The sequence below is a fragment of the Drosophila subpulchrella genome, chromosome 3R (assembly GCF_014743375.2).
Source record: "Drosophila subpulchrella strain 33 F10 #4 breed RU33 chromosome 3R, RU_Dsub_v1.1 Primary Assembly, whole genome shotgun sequence".
Taxonomy (NCBI): Eukaryota; Metazoa; Arthropoda; class Insecta; order Diptera; family Drosophilidae; genus Drosophila; species Drosophila subpulchrella.
This window is the reverse complement of record NC_050609.1, coordinates 2,724,589-2,750,291: the sequence shown is the minus strand read 5'-3', so window position 1 is coordinate 2,750,291 and position 25,703 is coordinate 2,724,589. Positions and strand designations below refer to the sequence as shown.

Sequence of the window (25,703 nt, the reverse complement as noted above, 5' to 3'; positions counted from 1 at the left end):
TTAATTCCTTAAGTAATTCACAACATTTGCAACTAATGTTTGTTAATGAGCTATGCCACATCTCCCCGCATCCTGGCATCTTAACATCCAGGCGTTCGCCTCCGGATTTGGCACTGCCTGAGGTCAAGGCGAGTGCTGTGGGATGTCTGCTGCTGCTGCTGCTGCTACTTTCCGACTTGTTAAATGCTGGAATTACCAAAGTGGAAAAGTGAAAAGGTCCCTCAATAAGCCCGGCTCTCCTCGGTGACTGGTAGCTCCTGACAGCAACGGTCTCAAAGCCGCACACAAAACACTTAATGAAATAATTATGTAAAGCAAACAACCTGTCGTTATATGCCCGCCTTGGCCATCACCTTTGCCGCAGAGACTTGCTTTTGACTTTCATTAATTTGATGATATCCAATCTTAATTATTATGCATTTAATTAGATGGCTTTTCGGTCGTAAGCTGGGCTGCAAGGTAGTTATTACTTTGCATTCGGCGTTAATGTACCGAGCTACAGTCCCTGTAAACATTTCATCGATATTATATACATATATATTTTTTGTGTATGGCTGTACTAATCCCAGATTAACAATAATTTTCAATTTCGAGGTTTATTATTATTATTAAATAATATGTATTTTCTACGCCTAACTTTTTGGTAATAATACAAGCTGCAGGGTAATATCACTTTTCTTTACAGTATCTGTAACAAATTGATTTATATGTTTTACCTGCCTCTCGGTTTTATGACTGTACTAGTCCCGGATTGCCATGCATTCGAAATAATGCCTAGATCCTAAAACTAGCAACTATGTCACGGCACCTAAACTAGTTTATCACATGCTAATCGCAACACTCCCCATTTGGTATGCAACAAATAGCGGAAAGAATTCCACTCACCAAAGGGTGGGGGCTTGTAAAATAATTTGAAAACACGGCATTAGCGTAATGAAGCATGGAAAAGTGGGCGGTCGCCCGAGGGGGCGGGCGGGAAAGTAGGTGAAGCTGTTGGCAAGCAGGTGAAAAGCGCACATAAATGCCAGAAGTTATGCAAGTCCTTAACTTTCATGAGTATGCCACGTTGACAGACGAGCCATTTGAGGGGAGGGGTGTGGTGGGGTGTTGATGGAGGGGGGTGGCAACTGATGGTAAAGGGGTGGAAAAGAAAAACTGTTGTTGCAAATGCAGATAGCACTGGCTGGGTGCAAGTGGCGTATCACACATGTTTGTCATCTGAATGGCGCTGCCTCAAAGTGTCTGTCTGGATTCAGGTTGAGTGCGGGTTTTCTCACACAACTTTACACCGCACACATACCTGTCATTACTTTAACAAAAGAAAAAGATAGTTTTTAACTATTCTATGTATTACTTTTAAGTTAAAATAAAAATGCAACCTTTATTTTTTAATTTTTTGTTTCATTAATTAAATCATTTTTGTAAGATTTGGTAAGTAAATAAAAAACTCCATTTAAGACATCAGAGTTCTTTAAAGGTGAATCTTACTCTTAATATTATGAAGACTTTTGAAAGATATTTTTTTCTGACTCGAACCACTTTTAAATGGGCAGCAAATAAAGGTCACAATTGTTCCCAGTGTACGCATACCACGCCGGAAAGCCTTGTATTCTTATTCAGTGCGTAATCTTCACCTTTTTCACAGTTTTCCCGTGCACTTTTATTGCATCCTTTCAGGTCGGCTCCTCCAAGGAGCAGGAGCAGCAGCCAGAGCTTGTATCGACAAAAGTTGCACCTTGAATTTGCCACTTTATGCCGCGAGCTCCCCGCACTTTGCCGCCAGTTAAGTAGTTGTAAGCTGCATAATGTATTTACGCAAGCACCGGAAATTGGGTGCCACGAGCTGGGTGGCAAGGCAACCATAAAGCCTTGTGGCAGCCATCGTGCTAAACGCGCATAGACAAGTGTGATCCCCTGCGGATGCCGACGAGGACGTGGGATGCGGACGTGGATGTGGATGTGGATGGGGATGTGGATGCGGGTACTCTTTGGTTTCTGCTGGCATATTTTATGGCGCTCTGAATCCAGCTAAATTGCAACAACTCGCTGCTGCGGAGCAGATTTGATTAATATGCAACGTGCACGTAGTTCGGCAAGCTGCGGTTTACAACCACTCATATGGCTGAGATTTTAAACTCTTTTGGGTTCCAAATTGGGGTTCACTGTAATGTTGGAAAGGTTAAGAATATGCGATTTTTCTTCACCAATGAAATGACATTTTCTACCTTCAAATTAAGAACCTATCTTTAAATTCATAACCCTGATATCCAACTTCTACTTTCCTTAAAGCGCCATTTAAATAAACACAGAAATATATATTTCTCTTGCCAACTGTATATGCAGATGCTGGTAATTTTAGCATTTCTTTGAATGGCAACTTTATGTTAATTTCTTGTGTAATTGGCCAACATTTAGTTTTTAAAACTGACTCGGCACGATAAAAGGGCGTGAAACAGAATGCAAATATAGAGTTTTTGCGAAGAGAGGTAGCTCTGGGATAGGTGGGCTGTGACATTCATAGAGTTCAGGGTCCATTCCCATGCCCTCATTGTCATAATCATCAGCAGCGTAGTCATCGTAGGCAGCCTTGCCAACCGCCATCAGGCAAAATTTTGTGCGGCAATATGCAAATTAACTTAAATGTCAACGTTGGTAAAATTTTAAAAACGACAAACGCAGAATTCTATCCGAAAAAGGGTGCCAAACTCGGTCGGCAAATGGCAGCAATGGAAAATTCGTCGGAATTGTGCACCAGAAGAGAGCTGGTGACAAACTGCAAACGTCAACCAATTTTTTCCCCTCCACTTTCCCATGTACAGCAACTGGGAGTGAGTGAAACTCGGTGACAATGATGTTAACTAGAGTGTGAAAACTATGATTGGCTGACAACGAGGAGGAGGAATGTGATGGGATGGCTGGGATACCTCTACATCTCCATATACAGCCTGATTTATGCCATATCCCTGCTCATCTCACCGCTCTGGGGTCGTCACCTGCATCACATCACTCCGCATTTCTCGGCTCGTCAACCACTTTGCGTACGTCTGTTGAAACAAATGCCACAAACGATTCTCATTTTCCTTTTCCTTTAAAGTGCGACCACCGTAAAAACTCCTTTATTGTGCACTTTAAGATCATATTAAAGCATGTTGGTTGGCGAATGGGCAAAAAATTGAGGCCATTAAGTTGAGTAATAGGTTTATCAGAGAAAAATGTAAAAGGGAATAATCAAATAAATAACCATAGCTAGTTTCTATAATACAATTAAAACAAATTAGCATTAATTTGGCTTAAAAAGTAAAGCCTGTTCCAGTGCTGGAGTGAATTTCATTTAATAAAATTAAATTAATAGTTTAAAATTCACAAACAGCCATCGACTGTTAAATTCACAACTAATAATCTGGATTCCAACATATAACTTTCACAGTTGGTTTATGCATGGCCACGCCCTCTTCCTGCCCAATAACCACACAAAATTACTGCTGAATTCATTTCAGCAAAAGTTTCCTGCTGTTCAGTTCCATCGGGTGAAATATTTTGACATCCAGTTGGTTTGCAAGCTCCCCGGATTTGCATCAGTTTAATGCGTTGTTAGTGCGAATAAATTGTGACCCTCTTTTATTTTTTTTTGCCTCGTAGTTTTTTCTGTGCATGTGTGGCGGTAAAGTCATGAATGAATATTTAACAAACTTGTCTGCAATTCCGGGGCACGTTTGAATATGTGAGTTGACTGGCTGGGAATCTGACCAAGAAGGATAGGTGGCATGCATTTTTGAGGCGCTGTGTTACCGGTGTCCCAGCACAGTAAGAATTTAATTAGAAAATGTTTTTTCTTATTTTTGAAGTTGTTAACAAGTGTGGAGAGTAACAAGGGGCTATCAAACTCAAATTGATTTCCAGAAATAATCGATTTTACTCCATTGAAGAAATTGTATTTTATTTATTTGTATTTCTCTTATTCGTTATGGCTTAAGAATTATTGCAAACACTTCATTTCGATTTAATTAATTTTCCATTTCGTTTTTATTTTCATTTGCTTTCCCATAAAATGTTGTGTTGCAAATCAAGTATACGCAACGTTGGAGCAACTCCATACAATTCTGTTTATTTAGTTGATTAGGTTTCGGTTTTATTTAGGGTTTTCCTTGGCTTGGCTGCGTCTAGAATTTTAGTAAGTCTTTTATATACTAACTAATGTTTACATTTAGTTTTTGTCTTGCCTTGGTTAATTATTTGAATGGAACGCAGTAACACCCGTTTATTTACACTTGTATTCAATATTCATTTATATTTATTTTTTATGCATAAAAAGGGAGTTTTAGTCTTAAAAAATCAGGGGTATTCATACAGATATCAGAAGGTATACATACATATTTACAATTTATAGCTTAAGGAAACGAAAGAAGTTCTAAAATTATTCTTTATTGCGCCAAAAAGCTTAACTATGTGATTTTATTTCATAAAATTCCCTTCAATACCAGTGATTTTTACTTGGTATCTCAATCCTTGAAATTCTTTGTGATTAGTTAACTTATATATGATACAACCATGGCAGATCCCAACTGATTAAAGTAAGGAAATGGTTCTTATCCGTTAAAGGCGAATTCTGTGCATTCTATTTACACAATTCTTGCAACATTTCAATCAAAATATGCGATATGCCAGAACCTAAGCGTGACTCCCAATATTCATTTACACTCACATGAAAAACCAATATAAATCTGGTATGATTATTAATACAACGCATGTGAGAAGGTTATGAATATATTGCCTTGGTGATGGGTGTCCTCCTTACTCTCTGTTTTAGCGGGTATTTAAATCGAGTAAAATCTTAATTCGTAGCCTCCTTTATACGTAAAATCCAAGTGACCAGGCGAGGGCCCGAGGACAAATCAAGTCTTGTCCTCTGCCACTTTGGTGGCACTAATTGAGCTGCTGCCCCTGATGAAGCTGGCCCCTGATTTGGGTCCTCTTTCACCTCCTGCAGCTGGTAGTACTCCTGCTCCTGTGCCCGGTGTCCTTGCGGTGGCTCTGCTGGCATTCGGTTGGCAGATGTCCCTGGCCAGTGCAAATTTAATAATCCACAAAAGTGTCAGAAGCGTTGAAACATTCCGCCAGTGCAAATAGCCGTGACATCCAATTAGCGCACTCCAGCTGACACTGCCCGACTTAATGGCCGAGGCGGAATATTCACCTGCCGATCAGAACGGAATGGAGCAAAGTTATTCGAAAGCACAGAATGTTGTGGGTTTTTGTGGCACCACCACCAACAGAACCAGTACCAGTACCAGTACCAGTACCAGCACAAATCCCGCCATGGTAGCAAAAACTAATTCAATAATGACACTGCAATCCGACCAATTTCCCAGAACCCAAATCGCACCCAATCCGCAGGCATCACAATCAATTTTTGACTAAAAATTAAATCCACCCAGACGCGACTCCAGTGCGGCTCAACTCGTCTGTGTTCGATTGGATAAATAAAGTGCCCATTGTAATTAAATATTTCTATTCAAAAATTGAACGGCAAACATGAGTGTGTGTATGCCTGTGGTTTATCTATGCCCATGTGGGTGAATCGCGAGTTTTGTGTACTGCTAATACAGCTGATGGATTTTTGTGGCATGCGTATATGGCAAATATTGAAACTGAATAGGCATTGCCCCGAAATTAACTGAAAAGCTTCAAAGTAAATAAAGCTACAGCCTGATCTCCGGGCAGCTCATTAGCAAATTAAAATCTAAATTCAACATAATTTAATAATACTTTGTGATATAACATTATTAAAGACTTAATTCCTATTAACATAATAATTTACAGAAATACCTTGTACTTATAGTTCCTCTTTTAAATACTTTTAAGTTTTCATGACCACAAGGAGTCCACAGTTTAACCAAAACAAATCCATGTTAAATAATCAATAAAAACACTAAATTGAGTATAACAATATTTAGGATTTTATACCTTTTAACTTAATATTTTACAGAAATGCCTTGTATTAAGAAATTATATTTTAAATAATTTAAATTTAAGTTCAAAGTACTCAAAGAAGTCCACAAGTTCACCACAGCTAGGCCCTTTGAAATAAAAAACTAAAATCAAAATAAATTTTAAAATTAATTAAGCTTTTAATGCTATCAACCCAATATCTTACAGAAATTCCTTCATTTCTATTTTATATTTCTAATACTTCAAAGCTCTCATGCTAAACAGTCCACAAATTAACCACAGCTAGGCAATGTTCAATAATTATTAAAAATCTAAATTAATTATAACAGTTTTAACGATTTAATTCCTTTGAAGCTAATATTTTGCAACAATATCTTGTATTAAAATGTTCTAGTTCAAACACTTCAAAGTCCTCAAAGAAGTCCACAAGTTAACCACAACTAGGCCAAACTAATTATGAGCTGCGCAGCACTAGCTCTCCCATTTTCGTCCTGATATCAATTACCATAACCACTATATGGTTTGTATCCGTCGGCAACGGTAACAAAATCATGCGAGTCATCAGAAATTGAGTCTAAAACGAGCTGTGGTCTGCGGAATCTGTTATGCAATGCGTGGGGGCAACTTGTCGAATATGTATGAAATTACTTATTTAAAATAATTAAACTTGAATAAATTTAAAAGCCGACCGCACGCTGACATTGCCACTTCGCAAAGCGCAGTGGCGAATTGCGAGTTAAATAAGCAAATTAATTATGCCACAGGAAAAAAGGCTAGGGCCTAGCTTATTTAATAAATCAGTGAGAGAGGAGTGCAATTAAAATAAAAATCCCTGAATAAATAAATGATAATATCATTAAGTTATTAATAATCATTTGTCATGGCACAACGTTACGCCAGCGGCAACAAAAACTGTAATATGCCACAACATTTGTGCCGCAGAAATGACATTAAGTTTATTAACCTTTTCGCACTTGCACACGATTCGTGGAAAATATATTATTAAAATTATGTAAAAAAGCGCAAAGTGGGGGCCTCTTCTGTCTGAAATTTCATTATTGTCTGGCACTTCGCCAGGCAAACAGAAACACACACGCCTACACATATCTCTGGAGCATTGTTTTTCATTATCCTGGGCTTTAACATCCTTTCACTCTTTTGCCCAGCTTAATGGCAACAAAAAACCGATGGCAAGTGGGCTGTGAGCCTTTCTTTTATCTGCGTCAATTAGTCGAATATTAAAAATACATTAATTCCTTGTTATAAATGATGTTTGCTTTCGCCCCCGCTCCCTGCCACATTGCGGCCATTTCACAGCAAATTAAATTGTGAATTTAATTTTAAAATCCCGACGCAAAAAAATTCTTTTACGATTGTTTGCCCTTTCTGACCCAGACTCAAGCCCCTTGAAAGCCTCCCGCAGACAGGTCGGCGTTTTTATAACCATTATTTGAAGCCTGACAGTTCTGCCAGTCCTTCCAACTTGTACCTGTCTGCCCGAAAATCCTGCTGCGAGTCCTTGTCCTCCGTCAGGTGCCATCAGTCACAATCGCTCGGCATTTGTTTTGCCGGTTCTCAGACGAGTGCGAGTTAACACTCGGCGCTGTCGAATCGTATTGTCATGTGCTGAAGTGCCTCTAAGTAGCGTGCTCCAAGCGGAAAGCGACAGCTACAAATAGCAGTCAAACACACAGGAGCACAACAAACACAGGACCCGGATGAGGACATGTCGGAGTTGACAGCCGGGAACAGGAACTGGATCACAAATAGAAACGACAACTCAGCCGGCGGTCCTGATGGACAAACCATTTAAATGCAGGCGGAAATTTGTGGCAACAAGCTCACACGGTCAAAAATTATGCAAAAAACAATGATCGATTGCATCATTTCACGGCATTAAAATAAGCCACAAAGAGAATTCCTAGAGTCATCGTATTCAATACCGATGAGTTAAGCTTTTGTAACATTTTTTTGCAGTATCCGAGGAAAAAGTGCAGTGTTTGGATAGGAAATACTATTGTACAAACAGATAATTAAAATACAATTGATTTAAATGGAAATTGGAGAGCATAATACTTTCAAATTAAGGATAAAAAGGTGTAACGTTCAATTAAAGAGAATAAACAAGTACATTTTAACCAAGAGTTTGGATTTCACCAGAGGCCATTTTAAATTGAATTCTCGAATTTCACATATTTTTTTCTGTGTAGGCAAACAGAGAGACAAATAGAGTAGAATAAGACGAAAAACCGGACAGATAGCTAACCATTACGTAGCGACATTTATAGGTCAGTCATCGCAGACTCCCAGCATCACTGTCATTGTTGTAGGCGTCCTTGGTCCTCGGAACTCGGTCCTCGGAACTCGGTCCTCGAAACTCGGAACTCGGACTCAACAGTGTCCATGTTGCCCGTCGGACATTGAGCAAATAACGCAATTGTGGCCATTTCGAGATAACAATAAAACTGCAACTGTTCCTTTGCTGGAAACCGACTCTTTCGGTTTGGTTTTCGGTTTCATTTCGTTTCGTTTCGCTGCCATTGTGTTTGCCAATGTAGAAAATTGTGTAAACAAAATAAAATCTCTCAAATGACCAGAACAGTGGTTTGTGAGGGGTCTAAAACAAAGGCGTGAGCAAACAAATATATTTAAATTTTCCGAACTCCCTGGGGCCCTGTTTTCGAGAAACTTTCAGTTTAGCATAGGTTTAATTTACATTCATAATTGGGGCCATAATATCGTGGTGATTGCCTCACTGTGCGGATATTTCGCGAAAATCAAAAGTCAAACCAAACACAAACGCATCCGAATAAAATTCAATTAAGCTAAATGAAAACTTAATTCAATTGCCCCGCCGTACAGACAGACAAACAGTTAAAGCCGCCAAGGACCTCACCTCGTCACCACCCACTTAATCACCCGCCCGCCCACATTTCACCACCCCATTACCGTTCAGCACGTGGAGCACAATGGTGCGGGGGGCACTGTTCGAGGGGCTGCACGTGTAGTTGCCGGAATCCAGTTTGACTACGGCCGGAATGATGAGCGAAGCCGTCTGCAATGATGTAATAAGAGCACACTCGCTGATAAAAAGGCGTATAGTGATACAGTGCGGCCTCCTTAGTGAAAACTATTTTGAAACCACTTGTATATTTTAAAAACTTTTATGATGAAAAAATATAATTAGTAATTTTTTCAAAAAGTCTTAAGGAGTTTAAGACTTGAAAAGATAACTAAATCCCTTCAGTGTGGATGCTGTCTTCACAAATTGTTTAGCTCATGGTATAAGAAATAAAACTTTCTTAACATTTTTAAGATTATGAAATTTAAGATCTAAGCTCCAATTTTATAAAAAATATTTTAAGACCTTTCTCTAGCATTTATAATTAAACAAAAATACAAAGTATATAACTATTTAGCCATGTTTTTAGGGTGCTCTGAAAAAATAATCAAATACCTAACGATGATATTTGGTCTTTATTATATGTTTATTGTCAACAGATATATCTGAAACAATACTTTCCTGACATTTTTTTTATTTTGAATTTATATGAGCAAAGGAAATATTTATTTAAATTCCATTTAAGGAAGTACACCTGTCTTATTGTATGGAAATATTATAAAACGGCCGAGACAGCCGTCAGACGAGATCAAGTGTGGCAGGCGCAAACTGCTGGGGCCGTATTAAAAATTATAATTTGACAAACGTTGACAATAAGAATTTAATAAAAATTATTTTACCTGCCGTCGCATTCACGCCAATTTGCGTAATGAAAAGGCATTTAATGGGAGCATTTTCCAGGTGGAAAATTGCGATGGGGCATACAGGCTGAGGGGGAAGAATGCGGTAAGCCACTTACTGTTATCTGCTTAATGAAACTGCTGCTCGGCAGCATGGTTGTCGTTGTTGTGGCGGCAGTTGTTGCTGCCGCCTCCGTTGTCGTCTGCCAGGTGCTGGTTGTTGCTGCTGCTGCAGTGGTGTCACCTGTCGCAGGAGTTCCTGATGCAGTGGTGGCTCCTGCTGCCAAGGAAGCTGCACTGGTGGGGGCAAGGAGTCCTGCCCCCGTCGTCGTCCCAGAAGTCGAAGACGTTCCATCCACCTCGGCAACCAGCTGAGCTGTCGACGTCTCCGTGACAAAAGCCACTCCTGCACCAGCAGCCCCCAACTCGGATACATCATTCTGGGATATGGCATCTAGGATGTACGAACGTGTTATGGTTACCAAGCCATTGAGCATCTCCGAGGAGGATGTGGCTCCTCCTGTTGATCCTGTGGTTGTTGTTGATACTGGTGTTGCTCCTGTAGTCGTGGTGCTAGCGGTGGTTCTTGTCGTTGTTGTTGTGGTGGTGGTGGTGCTGGTGGTTGGCACTTCCGCTGGCAGATCGATGCGTTCAATTTCCGTACGCCAACCGCGACGATTATGCAAATAGATTTGCTTCTGATTGTAAAACCAATTAATGAAAAGCGGCGGCTCCAGAGCCTGGCTAATTATGCAACGCAATTTCACTTGACTTCCGGCCTTCACATGTCGCGTTGACTCGCCAATTAATTCGGTTTTCGGCTCTACAAAAGGCGGGAGAGAGAAAGTGGGATGGTTGTAGTAAAAGCCTGGCACTCACACACAGATATCACCAAGTTTGCTCTAGAAAGTGCAACGGTCATTGATTTATTGTCTCTGCCATTGCATATTTATAGGTGTGGTCAGGGGTCGGGGTCGGGGTTTGGGTTTGGGTTTTGATTTGGATTTTGATTTTGGCATCGACTTTGGAGATGAAGGGCAATGGGTCAGTGGAGTGTTTGCTCAGTGAATTAGATGGGGAGTGGGTTTACTCTGAGCAAACATAGATTACAATGGTACTATTGGGCTTTTAGCAGCAAAAATATATAGAACACTCTCATCATAATACACGAAATTGTGTCTAGTTGCTTGAGAAATAAGTTAAGTTTTGGAAAATGAAAGAATACTTTTTAACTAATTAAAATAAATGCGGGTATACTCATAAAAAGAAATGAAATAGTAAAAAAAACGTCTGCTTGTAGAATTTTAGAATCGTATTTAATATGTCTATTAAAAAAAACATATTGTTTTATACAAAAACTTAAAAGCTCTAAAATATAAATATAATAAATATATTTAAATCCAAGTAGGATAAAGGAAATGAAATACACATTAGTATACATTTTTTACAGGGTACTATATCATTTTGATCCGTATTTTTAAGATTCATATTTTGCCCCAAAAAGAGTGCTACAAGCTACACCACCCTTACTCACCTACAATCCTTAGGTGGACTATCGCACTGGCCTTGGGCTCCGTGGACACCTGGCACTCATAGGTCCCCTCGTCCTTAAGCTGCACATACTTGATCTGCAGGGACCAACGCTCGGGGTTCGGGGAGAAGACCGACTGGAAGCGCTGATCCGCGATGAAGGTGGTCTGGTCCACAGTGAGGATGTGCCCGTCCCTCATCCGCAGCCAGGATATCGGCTTCTTCACCAGCTGCTTGACCTGCCCAAATGAGACAGCAAGTTTACTTTCAATTATCGAGCAATGATGCGAATTGGAAGTTTTAATTTTTAAAATTAATTCAATTATCCCCGCACAAAAGCAATTCAAACAGTAAGTCCCAGCTGCCCGACCCTGGAGGTTGGTCGGTGTGATGATGATGATGATGATGTCAGCAGAACTTTGCCCTGTTCGCGTTGCCCTACCTCAGCTATAGATGTAATACTTTGGTAAATTAGGGTGAGAGGGGGATTTGGGAGCCCTGTTGGGGCGGTAAACAATACCGATAACAAAACGGCGATTCATTTGTGTCAATAATGCCAATAATAATTTAGTGGCAATTTGCCCAGGCAGCCTCCGACCAGGGATAACAAAATAATACACATTAAAATGCCAGTCATCGATACGGAAGTGCCCCGAAACCATCTCCCCTCCTTATCAGGTATCTATGTCTGTATTTAAATATGGATATGGATTCCCAATAGCTGGCACGACTTCCTCCCTCTAATTACACTGACCCAAAACCAACAGCCAACCGGTTGAGCACAGTAAACAGAAATCTCGGTAATGTCGCAGTGCCCATTACCAGTCAACTCCCCCTTTCTGTCAGTGTGATTATCGGAGGGGGAACTAAGTATTGTGGTAACTGGCCGAGACGAAGGCGTCGTGACAGAGGCAAATGACTGTCTTTGAACCACTGTCATCAACTACATTGTCGGTGTCGGGACCCAGACAACGAGGAACTCCAAGGACCCCGGCGACGACGACAACGTCATGATTAGATACTATAATCATTTGCGTTTTATGTGCTTGTTGTTGCCGCCATTGTTGTTGGGGCTGTCGCCAAGGAAGTCGCGCTGGAGAAGCCCCATTCGGGCTGTTATTGTCGGTCGAGCACGTGCTGTCAAAAAGCATCTCCTTTAAATGAATATGAACATCTTCGCCCCGTCGACAAATCAACTCATTGGAGTGGAGTGCCCAGACACCTGCGGGGGCAGAACGGCATCATTAGGAAAATCCCATGTACATTTAAAATAAAATTCTTGGGTCCTTAATCTTTTTAAATCTTTTTTAATATTGGATTGAGTTTTTAAAGTGAGTTCGGCTTGAAATGTAGGTATTATTTTAGTCGAAGTTTGAAATCTATCGATTAATAAGATATGTTTTATTCTCCCAAGATTAATGAGATTTCGGCCTTTAGCTACCATGTCTTTTGCGAACTGGGCGATGTGTTTTTATATGCTCTATATAAATTTTTTTCCTGCTTTAAGCTCGAGTGTAATCCTTTAATCTATGCAGTTGCTTTTATTCAATACCGAATACCGTAATTAAACGCGCTACCTATTGATGTGGCACGTTCATTGGCGAGCCCATTTAATTAATCAATTTCCAGTGGATACATGAGAAATTCGCGTACAAACTGATTTGCCCAGATATCTGGAAAAAATCGAAAAAATCGTAGCCACTGTGCGGGGGGTGAGAGTTTATTAAATTTGCGCCACGGCCTTTGCCAGGAGTATCCCGGCTCTAAGGACATTATTATCGGGCTGAGCATCGACATTATACCCGGTATTAAGTGAAGATGCTTATCCACTATCCACCGATGGGCGTGGGCAGGCAGCCAAGTCAGGACTTCGAGTACGTGGCAAGTGGAAGTAGGTCTCCTGCCTTCCGCCTCTTTGGTCCTTCGTCCTTTGTCCCTGTGGCTGAGAAATATCCCTGTGTGGCCTGAGCACAGGTTCCCGCCTGGCATTAGCTAATTTACATTTTCGCTGCCTCCGTGGAGATTGTGTTTAATTCGACCGTAGAGTGATGGGTCGTCGACGGCACTTATCGAGATGGCCGGGTGTTTGCCATTCAAATATTGTTAATTAGTTTTAGCTGCAGTTCAAACTGCCCCAAAAACCGTATCACAAAGTCTAGCAACTGCCATATCCACTTCCGCCCCTCGATGGGTTTTATGTGCCCCCAACTGTCGTCATCATCCGCTCTAGAATCGAGATTGAGACCCCGCGTGAGCATCGTTTTCCATCACAGTCGAGCAGACAGCAAAGTTTGCTCATAACATTGCGAATTTTCGTCTAAACTTGTTTGCAAATAATTTCTTTTATTTTGTTGATTCTCCTCTGTCTTCTGGGTCGCGTCTGCCTCTTTCTTTTCACACAACAATACACCTCAAAGTGCCTGCTTTCATATCTTCACCGAAATAACACAGCACAAAACAGCACAACAAAAAAATACAAAGTCGAGAGAAAACTTTTCGCTGAGTTGCCGAAAAAAGCAAGAAAAGAATGACAGGCACTGTGGAGAAAGGAAAGTCTGTCGATATCGGGTAAAAAATATTCAAGTGCTTGCAGGCAAAGCATTTATGTGGCTTTCCCCTGCTCGATTTTCACGGCCCTTCGATTCGTTATCCTTCAGCTGCTTTCTTTGTGACGCCCACGGTCGCAAAATGTATTATTAATTGATTAGGTTTAAGCAGATTTGAAGATTATTCCGGGCACATAAATATACACTCGATGCGCTGTGCCAACAGCCAGGAGCGAATATGCGATATCCGATACTGTGTGTACGTATTTAAATTATCTGATAAATATTTTATAGTAGATTGTTTTTCGGGTTTCAGCAGGGGTTCACGATTGCGGGAACATTTTGCCGGCGGGGAGTTGTAAACTTATGTTAGCTAGAGTTCGAGAGAGGGATTGCAAAGTTGGCTAATAATTATATTTAGATTCATCTTTTTTAATAAGATAGATTTAAAGATACGAATATTTTTTAGAGTTTCCTACGGAAGTTTTAATACATCTTTATGACTATGTTTATCTTGGAACTTTATTATTTTTCAGTTAATTCTACTCGGCTGATCAAAGAGTTGATTTTATAAGGTTCTCCTTCCACATTAAATTTGAATAAGTATACAAGCTAATTAAAATAACCCGTAAGCACACTTTTAAAAGGTGGCCAAATGTTATATAACCCCATTGCCTTATTACCCCTCGCTGCTCATCGGCATCATTTAATTAACTAGGATCTTCCCGCTGTTTTTCTTCCTTTGAAAAGGCATCTCAGGGGAATATATTCGCGATGCTGTTTTTTCGCATCTGCAGTCGACAGTTAGAATATTTATTCCTGCAACTTTAAGTCCTGCTGCACGCCTTAGCAGTAATTTCCTGTCCAAACAGTAACCAGTAAATAGTAAACTCTGGCAGTGGCAGCGATAGCATCCAGCAGCGCCAATTATAATTTGCAATGTGAAACGCGGATACGCGGATGTGCGGATGCACCATGCGGATGCGGATGCAGCAGGCAAAGCGCCAAGGAACGACGGGTAACTAAGTTATTAGCGGATGCCAGGGCGGCTCACTCGACCCTCTCATTTCCCCCGATTTCTGCGTATATAAGTATATACTTATGTATAACGAGCGGATGCATAAACGTATATAGTGACAACTATTTGGGTCATCGTTACTGAGGAGCAGCTCCAAACAAAAATGCGTCTTCTTCGGGTCATTTTGCGCTCTACTCTTCGCTAGGTTATTACCATTTTTGCGACGGATTCCTATACTAAGAAGTTTGACATAGACATTTCCTTCTGTCTATGAACCGTTATTATGATCGCTGAAAGCATATCATAAGAATAGACTACTTAAAGAAAAATGTTTAGATACTAACCAATAAATATTTAATAGTTCTAAACAATGTATTTCGAATTACTGAGGCTAACTTGATTATCTTTTAGATGAAAGTAAAGCCACTGAGAACAGTTTAACTTTTTTATTCTTTTTATTTAATTTCTCGCTATTTTCATGTAATGTACTTTGAACTTGGGCGTAAGTTTCAAGATCATAAAAAAAACTTTATAAAGGTTTCAAAAAATCCCTGACTTAGATACATTTCGTCTTATAAACCTATTTTAACTTTGGGAAATACATTTTACATACATCTTAAAACCCTCTTCTCTTAGCACTATATAATTTTAATAATTTCAAAATTCTTTTCAAGTGTATCCATCTGCTTATGTATGCCCTTTGGCTAGGGCGTGGCATCGACATCGACATCAGCATCGGCAATTTCCGGTTTTGTTTTCGCTCAGTTCCGACAGCGGCCAGCGTAAATTAGTTCAAAGCTCTAAAATGGCGAAAAAAGGAAAGCGGAAGTCGGGCCAATCGATGCCACATCCCTTGGGTTCCACTTCCACTTCCTCTGCCCTCCGCCCCCCGCCGCACTTCGCTTTTGTTGCCGAACTGATTGAAACCGGGAGGAACTGTAGTATCAGCTGCTTATTATAAATTATCAATGATTAATAAAAATGCTTTGTAAATATTTGCACAGCCAACAATTTGCAGTAGAACTTCTCTCTGATGGATTGGTCGGTAAACAAAGGAGCATGAAAGAGTTTCGCTCGAGTTGGCTGATTGAATTTTCAGGAAATTTTTCAGCCACTTCTACCTCAAATTCGCCACCCAATTATGCCTTGCAGAGTTTTGTTGGCCCATGATTCGGTTTGGCAGCATTCACATTTCTCGATTCTGATTTCATCAGGGAAATCTAATCACGACCCACTGCCTAATTATAGGGAAAGGCATGGGCAAACTTACACAAAGAAAAAACAAGTGAAATAATATGTTCTTTTAATTATAATTAGATCGATGTTAGGATTGACATTAATATAAAAAATAAAAGTTCGTTGAAATTGGTAAAAATTATACATTGTATAGTTTTTCAGCTATAAGACTAGCATTTAAAATCCTTTCAAAAAATTAACCAACCTAGCCCTCGTTTGCAAAAATCTATTTAGGTCAGTTAAAGCAGTAACTAGTTGCTTTCTATTAAAACTAAAAGTCAAATAATTTATACATCTTTGAGTCTTGAATTCTGGCAAATAAAAATATATATCTGTGCATATAAAACATGAACTAAGTTTCGATTTAAAGAGACATAAGGTGGTTTTTCTGCTCAGTGTGGCTGCTCAACTTACATTGCATGGCAGATAGGCATGGGTGCCGGCCTGGCTAATTATTGTCTGGTAATCATCTATTGTTGGCGGTGGCTTCAGCGTTGTTGTTGCCACCGGGCGGCGGGTTGTGCGCCTCGTTGTTGTTGTTGTTGTGGCAGGCTCTGTGGTTGTTGTTGCTGCTGGTGCTGATGAGGGGGAATCCCCCACTGCATTCAGGGCAATCGAAGCTGCAGATGTGGCGTTGTCCTGCGCTGTGATTCTATAGCTCTGCTGCTCCTGGATATTCCGACTGCTCATAATCAGATTCGCCCCGAGGGCAGCGGTCAGCCGCTGATCGCCATTGTTGCTAATGTTATTAATGGCCACATTGTTGTGGGAGCGATCCCGAGGAGCTGCATCATCCACAGCCAAGGCTGCAGCGGCCATTGTTGGCCCAAAAGCTCCGGCTTTGTCCAGCGTCCGGGCCATTTGCGTTGTCGCCGGAATTAATGCCTCGCGCCTTGATTGAGTCCTTTGAAAGGCTCGCCCATTTGTTCCATTGCTGTTTAATATTGATGTCTCCTCCTCCTGCGACTGCCCCCTGATGGCTGGATAATGGGAGAGAAAAGGAAAATGAATAGGTTGTGAGTGGAAATTAATGACTTAGTGTTTTGTTTTCTGTCCCCCAACTCAGATGTATACATATATATATTTCAAATGCCATGATCCCCATTTATCTGGAATACTCGTTACGACAATTAAAACGATTTACGGCCCCCGACATTTTTGGTTCAATAAATTAATCTTCATTTTTCGTCTGCCTACCTCAGCCCGAAAACAGGCAAAAGTTTAACTTGAGTTTTGGGCCAAGTGAAATTAATTAGCTAATTACGAACTTGAATTGATTTGCATGTACTTGGGAATGGAGTGAAGTGAAGAGCCGTTTACAATGACAACAAAGTTTCGGGGAATATTCGCGAGGCCAAAAGCTGATAATTGGCATTAAACCGCTTTTTGGTAGTCCTGGCAACTCAGAAGAAGAGAACGTGGCCACTGTGCAATAAAATATATACCGAAAATCGACTATAAATTATATGCCTTTGACATACGATTCGAAGGCTTTGGGGGGGCTTCCCCGATGCAGATTGCTGGCTGCAGCTTCCCATACAAATGCAACGCGTAAATTTTGCCAAATTGGCGCCATAAATTTCGCACGAAACTTTGCGAAAGTCAAAGATAGAAACAGCAAGAGAAAGCGAAAGTAAAAGTGCGTGGGTGAGTTTTAGGGTTGGAATTTACTTGGCAGTTCGTTGATAAGAAAGTCGGCAAAAGGTTGGCCATAACTTTTTCCACTTTGATTTAAATTGAATGAAACTTTATGCACATTACTTGCTAACTAAACAAGTGTATAAAATGTATCAAGGCAAAAGTGAAGAAAGAGATACAGCCTCCCTGTAGGGAGTTCATATTGTCTTATCCAGCTTTCTTAGGTTTTAGGGAGCCAAGGAATACAGTTTTGTCATGCAAACTAATTGATAAGTTTGCATTTTGGAAAAGTAATTATTTTTGGTTACATAAGATCCCTAAGCGCAAAAGAATATTCAATGAATATTTCAACAACGCTTTCTCTTTTTTTTTTGTATTGCCATTTCACATCCAAGTGTGTGCAACTTGGTCTTAATTAACTAATGAACAGGGATCCCACAGATACACAGAGAGAAATGAGCACCATCAAGTGCCCTTCCACAGCCATTGAACTTCGAGTGGGAAATAAAAGAGAGAGGAGTGGAGGGTTCCGGCCATTTCTAATCAAGTTCAGCGTATTTGGCCTGGCTCAAAGTAAATGCAAAACTCTGGAAGCCCTTTTAACGATTCCGGCCAAGTCGTGCGTGTGTCTGTGTGTGGCTCTCTCTTCAGGACTCAGGATTCCGAGTTCAGGACTCTGTGCCTGTGTGCGTGTGCGAGAGCCTGTGGGTGCGCCAGTGTGTGTGCGTTATCATGTTTTATGTTTATGCTTCGTGTACGTGCAATAAAGATAAAGCGATTGCATATAAAAAACTTTTTAATTGCCTGCACTAATGATGCACTGCAGCCAACTTGATTATAATAAAGTTACAAAAATTCCATTTCCCTACGAGCACAGTGGGCAAGGATTAAAAGAGAAAGTGAGTTTAATAGGGCACGAAATTTAAGGTCCCAAAATGTCTGCTTATATAAATATAAATATATGTAAAATGAAATTTGAGCATTAACATTTTCTTAAAATACATGGATCCCAGAAATATTATTTTCATATTAATATTAGGTTTCTTCTAATTAATTTATTTTTAAGAATAAGTTTGAATAAATATTTTCCAAATAGAAAAGAAACATCCAAAAACAGAAAAGCCAGTAATTTTGAAGTACCTCCCATGATAGATTATTACCAAATTTTAACCTATTTCATTTTTTTCATAATACCCCATTAAATTATTATGATGTTAAGCAACTTTAAGGTCCTCTCTTTAGCAGTAATTAAATGAAAACGTTCTTTCTTCGTTTCTTTTTTTGTGGCCCACTGTCAGATGGCTCAACTCATTTGCCCGCAAAACATATAAAAACCAACAGCTGCCGTCTGCCGGTCCAGGACCCTCGGAAAAGGACGAGCAATGCGGCGCAGTGAGAGGGCGAAAAAGGGGCGTGTCAGCCGGCGATGAAACAAATCAAAACAGCATAAAAAAGTGCAATAAAACAAGCGAATTACTTGAAAGTCCGAGGCGCAGACCGAGTGCAAAAGAAAAAATGAAAACAAAATAATAAACTCAAATTATTACGAAAAAAATTATCATTTAGGGCGGCACTGCATTGGGGATATTAAGGATGTTTGGGGACTGAAAAAAGGAAGGAAAATCAACGCGACAACTGGCGAAGCCTTAAAAAAAATTTGCTTAATCTTTGCGCGCGAAAAACAGAGGGGAAAGTCGCAAACTAAAAAGTTGTAAAAACAGACACGAACACAACCCCCTCTGCAGCCACGCCACTGTAAAAACAAATTGTGCGCAAGAGTAAAAAATAAAAAAAATAAAAAGGAGACACAAAGTGATGCGGGAAGAGGGAAATCAAGTTGAGCTCTTGACGGGGGGTTGGGGGAAAACTTGCGTAATGAGCCTGGGTTGTCGGGGAAAAGCGGATGGAAAACTCTCACACATAAAATGGCCTCATCATGCAGAATTTCATTGACTCGGCAAAGGAGGAATTGGGTAAAAGCTACTGGGACTGCACGGAAACTTGAGCTGCCGCCTCCTTTCACTAAAATTAACCGAGCAGGCTCCCAAGTCCCGCGGGCATTTTTAGTCGAAAGTGTTTTAATCAAACGCTCCTCTACACTTTCATCGGCCGGAAGCCAGTTGAGTTCGCCGTAGTCGAAGTTTGTCTGCCACTGTTATTGTTGCGTAGTTTCTTGTTTTTGTTGGTTCCCCTCTGTTATTGTTATGGCAACAATAATACGAACAACAATGGAAAAGAAAAACTATGCCGAAATCGCAGCTGAGCTGCGAAACAACTTGAATTTATAAAGTCATTTTCCTGAATAATTTATTTTCTTGTTTTGATAATCTTTTATTTGGAAATCTGAAATTCCACTCTTTTTTGTTCTAAACATAAAACTGAAATTTATGCTCTCCATATCGAACTTTGTTGCTAATAAATAAGGTGATCCGAACATTTGAGCCCATAAAAACTTCTAACTTCACCACTCACTGATATCTACAGCTCGTAAACATCAAAATTTGTATTCAAAACTCGTAAATTTAACGATTTATTTGCAACCATTTAGAAATGTCCTACACAACATCTTGAGTGAGATTGTTTTTCGGGGGTGTTGAATGTGTTTAAGAAATAAAATATCTTTATGTTTTGTTTTTCGTTATTGAGATAGACGTTTTCTCCAATTTCCCTTTTCAAAGTGTAAGCTAATTTTCAACAAAACGCCTTCAAAGCTAGCGGAAGAAAAAATGTTTTTTAACAGTTAAATTTAATTTAGTTTTTTCACTTAAATTAAAAATAACAAAAAAAATTGGAGAGTGTTTAGAAAATAGGTTAATATGTCAAAGCTTCCAAAAAAGTTTGGATGTATTTTCTGTATATTGATAAGAATTGGTAATTTTCTTAAAACGCTAATCATCAATGTCCTATATAAGGTTTCAATCACAATCTCCCTACACCCATTTCTTTCAGTGTACTCCCCTGCAGGCTGACTGATGTCCGGGACGCGCCTTCGTTGTGTCCGTCTCGGGCTGACAACATTTCGACACTTTTCCTAATTATGATGGGCATGTTGCCGGGATGATGAGGCTAATACTGCCTCTGATGGTGATGATGATGGTGGAAATTGGCTTAACCCCAAGGCGCCCGGCCGCAGTTATGGAGCGGCGTAATCTGGCCGAATCTCCCCCAGCCACCTCGAGTTAACTCGATGCCAGGAGGACTCTCGGCCGGACACTCTCATCAAAATGCCAGCCTAGTTTTCGCCCATAATGATGACAACACAGGGGCGTGGAATGGGGGGGATGGGGCCAAAAGCAGGCCGTAACTTTGTGTAATAATTGTTGTTAAGCGTTTAAGTCGGGCGTGCCACTTTGGCGGCTAACCAAGAGGCATCTAGTGGGAAAATAACCCGAGACTTGAGCAACTTATCGCTACCGCAAGGCAAAACGGTCAAAAAGCCAACAAAATGGGGTTTTCAAGTGGGTTGGGGCTGAAGCGCCCCCTTGAGTTGGGTCAGTTTTGTGGGGGTTACTTCACTTTTGGCTACAAGCATTCAATGATGCTCAACTGGGCAGCTGAATTTGATTAAACAAAAGCAAAAGTTTTTAACTTTTTCGCTCTTCCACTTCTCGCGAGCCCCATTCCCATACCCATGCCCCGCTTGTTACCAGATTGTTGTTATTTCCCGTTCAATTGGCTGAATCTCCTCAAGCGTTTCGTCAATCACTTTCATGGCCAAAAGAATCGAACAGCTTGCGATAGGGGGCAAAGGCCAAATAAAAAGAGAGGAGGGGTTACCTAGGGGGTGGATGCCAAAGTTGCGAGCTTTTAACACAATTTAAAGCATCCAAATCGGGCGCCTCCGCCCCTGCCTTCCGGGGGAATTCTCCCCATTGCTCGGCCTTGCTGCAGTTTTTTCCACTGCACCCAAAAGTTTCCTATTGAAAAAACAAAATTCTGATAGGGCACGAGTGCAGCGTTTGATCGAGTTTGGTTCATTGATGAAAATGTCGAGAGTCACTTTCGTTATGCTTTAGTTTTAACTTTTAGTTTAGCAATTTCTGCCTTTTCATGTTGCCATTTTGATTTTAATTACCTTTCTCTCTCTTGTTTCCCTTGGATTTTTTCTGTTTTTATTTGCTGAACATTGTTGCACAAGGACTCGCTCAAAAGGTCTTTTTAAAAATCCTTTTTCAAGGAAAAGGTACGAATCGTGGACAATTTGGGAAAACCATTAATTGCTGGTGAAAAGTTAACCTCTGAACGGATATAAGCAATTGCCATTAGTGGATTAAACCCACCCATTGCCAATCTAAGGGAATGTTTTTAATTTTCTTTCTTGTTTTCCCACATTTTCCGTCGGATTTTGCTGGTAACTTAAGATAATTATTACTATCATTTAAAAACTTATTTTCTTTCGATTTGTCGTGTCAAACATTTTTTAAAAACATTTGTTTTTAATATTTTTTCAAATACTTTTTATGACCACATACGTTATTTCGCGATGTGAAAATCTGCGGCTGAGCATGCAAATTTCATAATATTCTGCCAGCACAAGCGTTGTTTTGCGAAAGTACCAACATAATTTAAATTGACCCTGACAAGTCAGGCAAAAAATACCAAGTAAAGCCCACTCTCCCGAACACCTTTTCAACCTTCCCTTCACCTCAGACAGTATGCGCTAAAATATCCACAAAGGCCAAAAGATGTACGGCAGGCAAATGCCTTAAATTCGCCCACAAAATGCTTTTAAGCCGCGCATATCAAATTGTTTTCCATGAAAACACGAGAAAAAGATTCAGGAAAAGGGGCCATGTAGTAAGGGGCGACAGAGTCATTTAATATGCGACAAATGTATCGTAAGAAATAATTTCATATTTGACGCAGCTTACCCGGCAAACAGATGAGCAGGGCCAGCAGGATCAGGGGCCCCGGCATCTTGGCCAACTCCATTAAAGTGCCAGGCAAATTGATAATCCTTGCTCCGTGTCGGGTGTAGAATTGGACGTGTTTCGCGCCCCGAGCTCCTCGTTTTGCGGATATAAGGAGCGTATCGCGAATGGCTTATAGTGAGTCGCGTTTCGGGCTTCCGATTCGGTTCCTTGGTTCGCGGTCCTTGGCCAGCTAAATCCTTTGGCCTTAACTGGGTCACATTGGCTGTCTGTCTGTCTGGCGGCACTGGGCCGCTGGAGCCTGTGTAAATTTACCCCCTGCCTCGGCGGGGATTCCAACTCAGAGTCCGCTGGTGTTGTTTCTCTTGTTAATATCGCGTATACGCCCTGACACGAACTGCAATATCTTCCTCGCCTTGGCGGTTGCTCGGCGCACAAAATCGCAGGGTTAACATATTTCCAAATTGCACTTGCACGGTAAGCTTGTCGGGGCAATCTAAAATAACTAAAGGCTAAAAATGTCGTATGGCTCAGCTGAACGGCAAGAACAACACGTGGCCAATTTTAAATATTCCCACAATGTGCCCGTCGAGCTGGGTACCCATTCTACCTATCCAACCCGTCCTACGATTTAGGTCTTGTGTTCCTACATAAATTCCCCGGCTCCTGTAGATCCTCGGGCCCGTGTCCCAGTTTATGACCGGCGTTTTGCGCCGCATCCTGTTTTTGATATGTTTGTGCAAGTTTTCGGTTGGCCTGGGTAATGTGGGTGCTCTTGGCATTAGTTGCCCAACCAAGGTGTTCCCGCTTTCCTCGGAGATCTCTAAATCACTAGTCGGAACCAATTTACTCGGCGAAATCGCAAGGAACATTTTTTTAATAAGTAATGTTATTTGAAAAGATCTTTAGGAGATTTAAAATGTATAACATTACAAATATTAGGATTTTGTTAACAATTTCAAGAGACTGACTTAAAGTATAATTTTGAAACTATTCACACCCAGACAAGCTGATATGCAAATTTAGAGGGCCACTCAAATCACTACTTCAAAATAAAATTACCCTTAAATGTTATTTTAGGTGTCTAAAAGTATGCAACAATATATTTGAAAAACAATGAGTTTAATCAGAAAGACAAGAGAGAGCTACTCCAAAGATAAGTAATAACAAACCTCAAGATCAGTTCAAAATCTAACAAAATGGTCTAATCTTTTCATTTTCTGAAAAAGATAGTGGTGATTTCTAGGGATATTCTGGCGAAAATGGTTTTCGGAACGGCAACACATGTAGTTCCGAGTTGTGTAAGCCTGGGCTGGGCATTCCATTTGACCAACCTCTGCAGCCGTCGCTCGCTCGGTTTGCTAGCTTCTGCGGCTGCTTGTGTTACCTCATCTTTCTTTTACGCCCCAGACTATTTGGCATTAACGAAATTTATTTATGCGGGTGTTTAGTGGGGCGTAAAAGGAGTACATATGGCCATCCGGGCGGGCGGACACGCCCTCGGAGCCAACTTACGGATGCAGGACACGCGCAGGATGAATTGAAAGGATTCTCGATGGCTGGCCAAGGTGGTGTAGGTGGGACCAACTGGCTGGCCGGTTGGCCAAGTTTGGCCAGGAATAATGATTTAAATGCTGTTGTGTCTCTGCCAACAGATGGGCTGGCAGACGGACCACGAGTGGCAGCCAGAGTTTGAGAAATACCAGGCATACATAAGTAATGGTGGTGGAGTAGGTGGCCCAATGAAGCGTTAACTCAAATGTTAAACAAATGTAATGTTCCGGACGACTGAGTAAAATGCCCTCAAGGAGGAGAAACGAGTTCGGGTACGGGTTGGACCTTGAGCCATCCAAGGGTGGGATAACACAAATAATATTAAATTGATTGCACAAACAAAACAGCAGCGGAAGTGTAAATGATTTAACACAATTCCTATTTCTATTCGCATTCCGCATCCTCGACTTTTGACTGTTGTCCGTCTGGGTTTTGGTCTTATTCTTGGTCTATTCCTGGTCTGAGCCATCTGCTGCCCAAAAACCCTCAGACATTTTGGTCCTTGCTCAACGGCTTGGAAAGCGGGAGATTCCCATCTTGTGCAATTTAGTTTATTTCGATTGCCATTCAATTTCGTAACTGTGTCATTAATTCGTTATTGTTTTATATGGTTATTTCAATACTATTATTGTGGTGGCTTTTCTTTAACAGTTCACTGGATATTATGTTTATGCAAAGTTATCTTGTCTTGAAAACCACGCTTATAAGTAGTTAACCAATTTTAAGGATTTAAAAAATATACAGTTTACAAATTCTAAAATCAGTTTGGTTATATTGTTTATGTTTTGATATTTAATCCAAATCAAGGTTACTTTTATAAGATAGTTAAGGTAATAATATTAATTTGAGTATGTTTATTTTGATTGCAATTATAGATCACTAAAACGTTTTGATTTCTTGAGTTATTTGAATGAATTGATTTGGTTTTTAATTTCCATGGTAGTGTTTAGTATTTGCAATTAGTATTAATATATCAATTTTGGCACAAGTGATCACTGTAGATTGTCAAAGATCCGTTTTAATAATAACCATATATAACTCTCGGTGAAGGCTGTTCAAGCGGTTTTGAAGCGAGAAGCGAACCACGCTGGGCACCGGCTAAAAGTAAACTAAGCCAACTGACGCCACCTTAACAGGCCAGGCCAATCGGGCCCGAAGTGCGCCGAAGAGTTGGCCTCGGTGGCGTATACACAATGCCCGCTAACAGCGGAAGAGAAAGCGGTGCCGCAAGCGAGAGTTCACTGTTATGTTAACTCTGTCCCGCCTGTCAACGAAACAAATGCAATTACACGGGTAAACTGCTCTATTGTTATTGTGCATGTTTTATGCATTGAGCTGTTAGGCAAATTACTCATTTGGATTTTATGTAAATTTCAGCCCCAAAATGCATAAACCCAGAGTGAGACCCCATATTATTATGGATTAAAGCCCATGACAATTTTCAGGACAAAGGAGGGTGCAATCATACCGCCGTTTAAGCCAGCTTAACAGTGCGATAACATAATTCCTCATTAACGTCGAACCAAAGGCGCCTGCACAATGCTTCAAAAAAAGTGCTGGCCAAAAAAAAGGAGCAAAGCGGATGAAAGGGATACGAACGAAAGTGGGACAGCCAGAGAA

General features: G+C 40.6%; 1 protein-coding gene across 3 annotated transcripts; it reads right to left on the bottom strand.

Moving 5' to 3' along the window:
- Positions 1 to 3,956: 3,956 nt before the first annotated feature.
- Positions 3,957 to 25,182, bottom strand: LOC119562933 (mucin-5AC). Of its 3 annotated transcripts, none has more exons than XM_037876086.1 (7): positions 25,113 to 25,182; positions 22,530 to 23,034; positions 16,435 to 17,000; positions 11,225 to 11,459; positions 9,810 to 10,513; positions 8,899 to 9,004; positions 3,957 to 5,194 (listed from the first exon to the last, which is right to left on the bottom strand). In XM_037876086.1, exons 2-7 carry the CDS (start codon positions 22,588 to 22,590, stop codon positions 4,893 to 4,895), a joined length of 1,974 nt encoding a protein of 657 aa, XP_037732014.1. In that variant the 5' UTR covers positions 22,591 to 23,034; positions 25,113 to 25,182; the 3' UTR covers positions 3,957 to 4,892. The 3 variants fall into 3 exon arrangements, with proteins under 3 accessions (XP_037732014.1, XP_037732015.1, XP_037732013.1); XM_037876087.1 differs by having other exon boundaries at positions 22,530 to 23,025; positions 25,113 to 25,175; XM_037876085.1 differs by having other exon boundaries at positions 22,530 to 25,168.
- Positions 25,183 to 25,703: the final 521 nt, after the last annotated feature.

Coding starts and splice junctions, on each gene's coding strand:
- LOC119562933 (XM_037876086.1), bottom strand. CDS start 22,590: ATGGAGTTGGCCAAGATGCCGGGGCCCCTGATCCTGCTGGCCCTGCTC. Junction 17,001..22,529: donor CCTGCTCATCTGTTTGCCGG/GTAAGCTGCGTC, acceptor CCCATTATCCAG/CCATCAGGGGGCAGTCGCAG. Junction 5,195..8,898: donor TGTGCTCCACGTGCTGAACG/GTAATGGGGTGG, acceptor TCTGATCGGCAG/GTGAATATTCCGCCTCGGCC.